The sequence below is a fragment of the Atta cephalotes genome (assembly GCF_000143395.1).
Source record: "Atta cephalotes unplaced genomic scaffold scaffold00056, whole genome shotgun sequence".
Taxonomy (NCBI): domain Eukaryota; kingdom Metazoa; phylum Arthropoda; class Insecta; order Hymenoptera; family Formicidae; genus Atta; species Atta cephalotes.
In genome coordinates this window covers 302541-306313 of record NW_012130120.1, presented here as the reverse complement: position 1 = coordinate 306313, position 3773 = coordinate 302541, and the positions used below count along the sequence as shown (strand labels likewise).

Here is a 3773-nt window from a genome sequence, read left to right as displayed (position 1 = left end):
TTCGTTTCTTCTCTCTCTCTCTCTCTCTCTCTCTCTCTCTATCTCTCTCTCTGTTTCCTTTTAATTCTTTTTTTGTAATTACTCATCATTTTTTTATCAAAGATAGTTTCTTTTGGAACATGTTTTATAATTAATGCGTTTAAAATTTCCATCCTCGAAAAGATGTTTTTTTAAGGAACTTAATAAATAGCAACATCTCTTTCTCTCTTTTTCTCTCTCATCGGTAAAATCATCATAAATAATAATAATAATAAATAATAGATGTGCACCATTATCAGGTGTTATTCATATTTTCTATTGGTGCCTTCGAATCGCGAGATACATATCAATTTGATCATCGCTCTCATTCTGTTTACAGCCATTGAGAAAATGGTCATACGAAAATACAATATAAGCGAGGACGACTTCAAGATCATGGAAACAGTGGTGCTGAAGACAGAACCTCATAAAGCTGGCCAACAGTGGAAGTTCGCTGGCGCGTTTTATTACGCTACAACGGTCCTCACCACGATAGGTACATGTTGCAATGTTACCATTGCTCTGAATACCATCGGATGTTCAAACCGAGTTTATTACGCGTAACTACCGCTGCGTTACTATCCATTTGCATTGGAAACCTGTTCGATAACCCAAATTGTTTGACGGGTACCCAAATGCGACAGTTTGGAAACAGTAAATTTGATTTGCAATTCGGATTTTTTTCAACCTTTATAAGTGTTAAACCACTACTGTTTTTTTTAAATTAGAAAAAACAAAAGCTTTTTACAATTTTTATATATCATTTTAGGTAATATCAATTTTTTCATTTATCGTAAAAGATAATTTTTTCATTTTACGAACTTTTCGATAAACGATCGTAATTTTGAAACTGAAAGTGATTGAGCAACGCACGAATGGATCATCGGAGATATATTCGCCAGTTAGTGCGTTTTAATTGATTTAACCATTTTTATCGTAACAGAAAAAACACAGATTTACATTGTGCACGATGTTTTGCGATTTCACACGAAACGTCGCGATTAAATTCATAGGTGTTGTTTTCTCTTCGATCGCATGCGAAAGCTGGAAAACTGTCAAAATTTATTCTGCATTTCATTTTTATTTCAGGTTACGGACACTCAACGCCGACTACCATATACGGCAAATTGTTCACAATGTGCTACGCGATCATTGGTATCCCATTAGGACTTGTAATGTTTCAGAGTATAGGAGAACGCGTGAATAAGTTCTCATCTGTCGTGATACGGAGTGTAAAGACGCTTCTAAACTGTAGAAACGTCCAGGTAACAATAAGCTTATTTGAATCATATATTTTGTCATTAGAACGTTCCATATATAATTCAAACAGAATTCAGGCACGTTCTATCGAGACAAATAGTTTTTGAGCTAAAATCGTCAAAATTGTTGCACTACAGATTATTATAAAGTATTATAAAGTTAATTAAATATGGATGAAATTATGTTTCTGTTCCAAATAGTGGAATTGTAATAATCTAAGTGCAAGCGTTTGAATTGTATATAGTAATTTGTTTAATTAATTTTAGGCAGAATTTTGTACAAAATAAATTGTAGATTACATTAAAATATATGTAGATAATATTAACAATAAAAACTTAAGGAAACTTGCCAATGTGAACCTACATAAGATGTTTAATATGACAACAATGATTAATATATTCAAAAATATAATATAATTACAGACGTTTCGACATCAATATTGTGTCTTCTTCAAAGTACAAAAAATCTTCCAGTATACATTGAATATACAGATAATATGTATTTTAAAAAATTACAGATGTTATTAGAATTAATAGAAATTTGTTTTGTTTAATATGAGAAACGAATGCTAAATCAATGTAAACTCATAATTATAATATTTCGAGTTATTTGATATCTATAATAATTAACATGACTTCAATTCAAATTAGCTTTTTTAAATCGTTTCTAATCAAAATTATACAGAGAAAAATTTTTACTTCACAAGTAAAAATATTGTTTTAATAATTATTTTTGCTCAACTTTTGACAAACTTTTCGTCTAAAAGTAAAAATACTGAATAAGAAAAAAAATACTGGAAGTGTAAAAAATACATTACAATTACAATAGATTCATTCAAGTGATTATTATTTTACAGTAAAATAAATCATACTATTCTCAAGACTGTAAAGTTTATCAACTCTAAAATAAAAAAATACTCATCGATAAAGTAAATAAATTCTATTGAGATGTATATATGGTAATTTATAGATATGGTAATTTATAGATTTACTTTATGAAATGTAAAAAGTATCTTACGATATAACTACAACGATATAACTACAACGATCGCTCATTTATCAGAAAAGTAAAGTAAAGCAAATTTTACATGGTTACAGGTGGGCACCTACATGGGTCTGCCAATTCCATAAAATTTATTGGAATTCTAGTGCATATTACTTTACATTTTTTTCCGTATTAGAACCTATGTTCTCTTTTTCGCTTGAATAATGTAATCTAGTATAGTTTCTCCTCGAGTATTTTCTTCGCTCGAATACCAAAGATTAAATGATTCGAATTGTCCCTTAAGCGTTTATTACGATACAATATATGTAATACATATGTAATAGAATTTAGACTCATAAATTAACAATTTGCAGGCCTCGGAGATAAATCTCATCTGCGTGGTAACGACGTTGTCATGCCTGACTATCGCCGGCGGCGCCGCTGCGTTCTCCAGATACGAGGGGTGGTCCTATTTCGATTCCATTTACTATTGCTTCATTACTTTGACGACAATCGGTTTCGGCGACATGGTCGCGCTGCAGAAGGATAATGCGCTCAACAAGAAGCCTGAATATGTGATGTTTGCCCTAATATTTATTCTCTTCGGCTTGGCGATCGTGGCGGCCTCGCTTAATTTACTGGTTTTGAGATTCGTGACTATGAATACGGAGGATGAAAGACGAGACGAAGCAGAAGCGTTACAGGTACAACTCACTCTTATCTCTAAGATTCGTCCATCCATCATTTTGCTGAATATTTAGTATCAACTGTCTAATTGCTATTTCTTTCTTTATAAAATTTTTACGGTTTGTAATATAAAATTTCGCTTAATTGTGAGCCTAACAAGTGGCATAAATGATATTCACAAATTAAAATAGCATTATCAAGTGGATTTCTATTGCAATGAATATTCATTCATGAGAATTAATCGACTATTTTTCATGCTCCTTCTTTAGGCGGCCCAGGGCGCGGTGCGTCTCGAGGGCGATGTAATAACGGCAAATGGCTCGATACTGTCAGGCCAAATTGGCAATCACGGGAACACAATGTCGTTGGACGACGAAGCATCGGTGTGTAGCTGCCGCTGCAGCGGCTTCCAGAGGAAGCGGCGGAGACCACGTTTTACGGTGCGCCGCTCGCCAGGCAAGATCTCACACTTGCTGCCAATGCAACAGCTGTCGGCGTTGAGCGTGCGGGGCGACCCGCGAACGTCACAGCATTCTTCGATGCTGCCGTTACCGCCACTGTATCAGCACCGTGCCAGTATCTGACGTCGTTGTTCTGCCGCGAGGAGTGTGATACTCCTCGACGAGCAGCAGCATCACTATTACGAGCAGTCACGGCGGGTGTCCGTCTGAGGGAAACGTGTGCCTCTGGCAGCTGGCGACTTCAACGAATTTCAATCGTCGTCGAGACGCTATTATCACCGCCACGAATTCTCTTTTTCTTGCGTTCTCTCTCTCTTTCTCTCTCTCTCTCTCTCTCTCTCTCTCTCTCTCTCTCTCTCTCTC

General features: G+C 35.2%; 1 protein-coding gene across 1 annotated transcript in view; it reads left to right on the top strand.

Moving 5' to 3' along the window:
- LOC105623377 (two pore potassium channel protein sup-9) overlaps window positions 1–3533 on the top strand; it is a 13762-nt gene extending 10229 nt beyond the window's left edge. The window contains exons 3-6 of the mRNA XM_012204771.1: window positions 359–514; window positions 1108–1283; window positions 2637–2966; window positions 3219–3533. Of these exons, the coding sequence (XP_012060161.1) occupies window positions 359–514; window positions 1108–1283; window positions 2637–2966; window positions 3219–3533 (977 nt within the window). The remainder of the gene's footprint in view (window positions 1–358; window positions 515–1107; window positions 1284–2636; window positions 2967–3218) is intronic.
- Window positions 3534–3773: the final 240 nt, after the last annotated feature.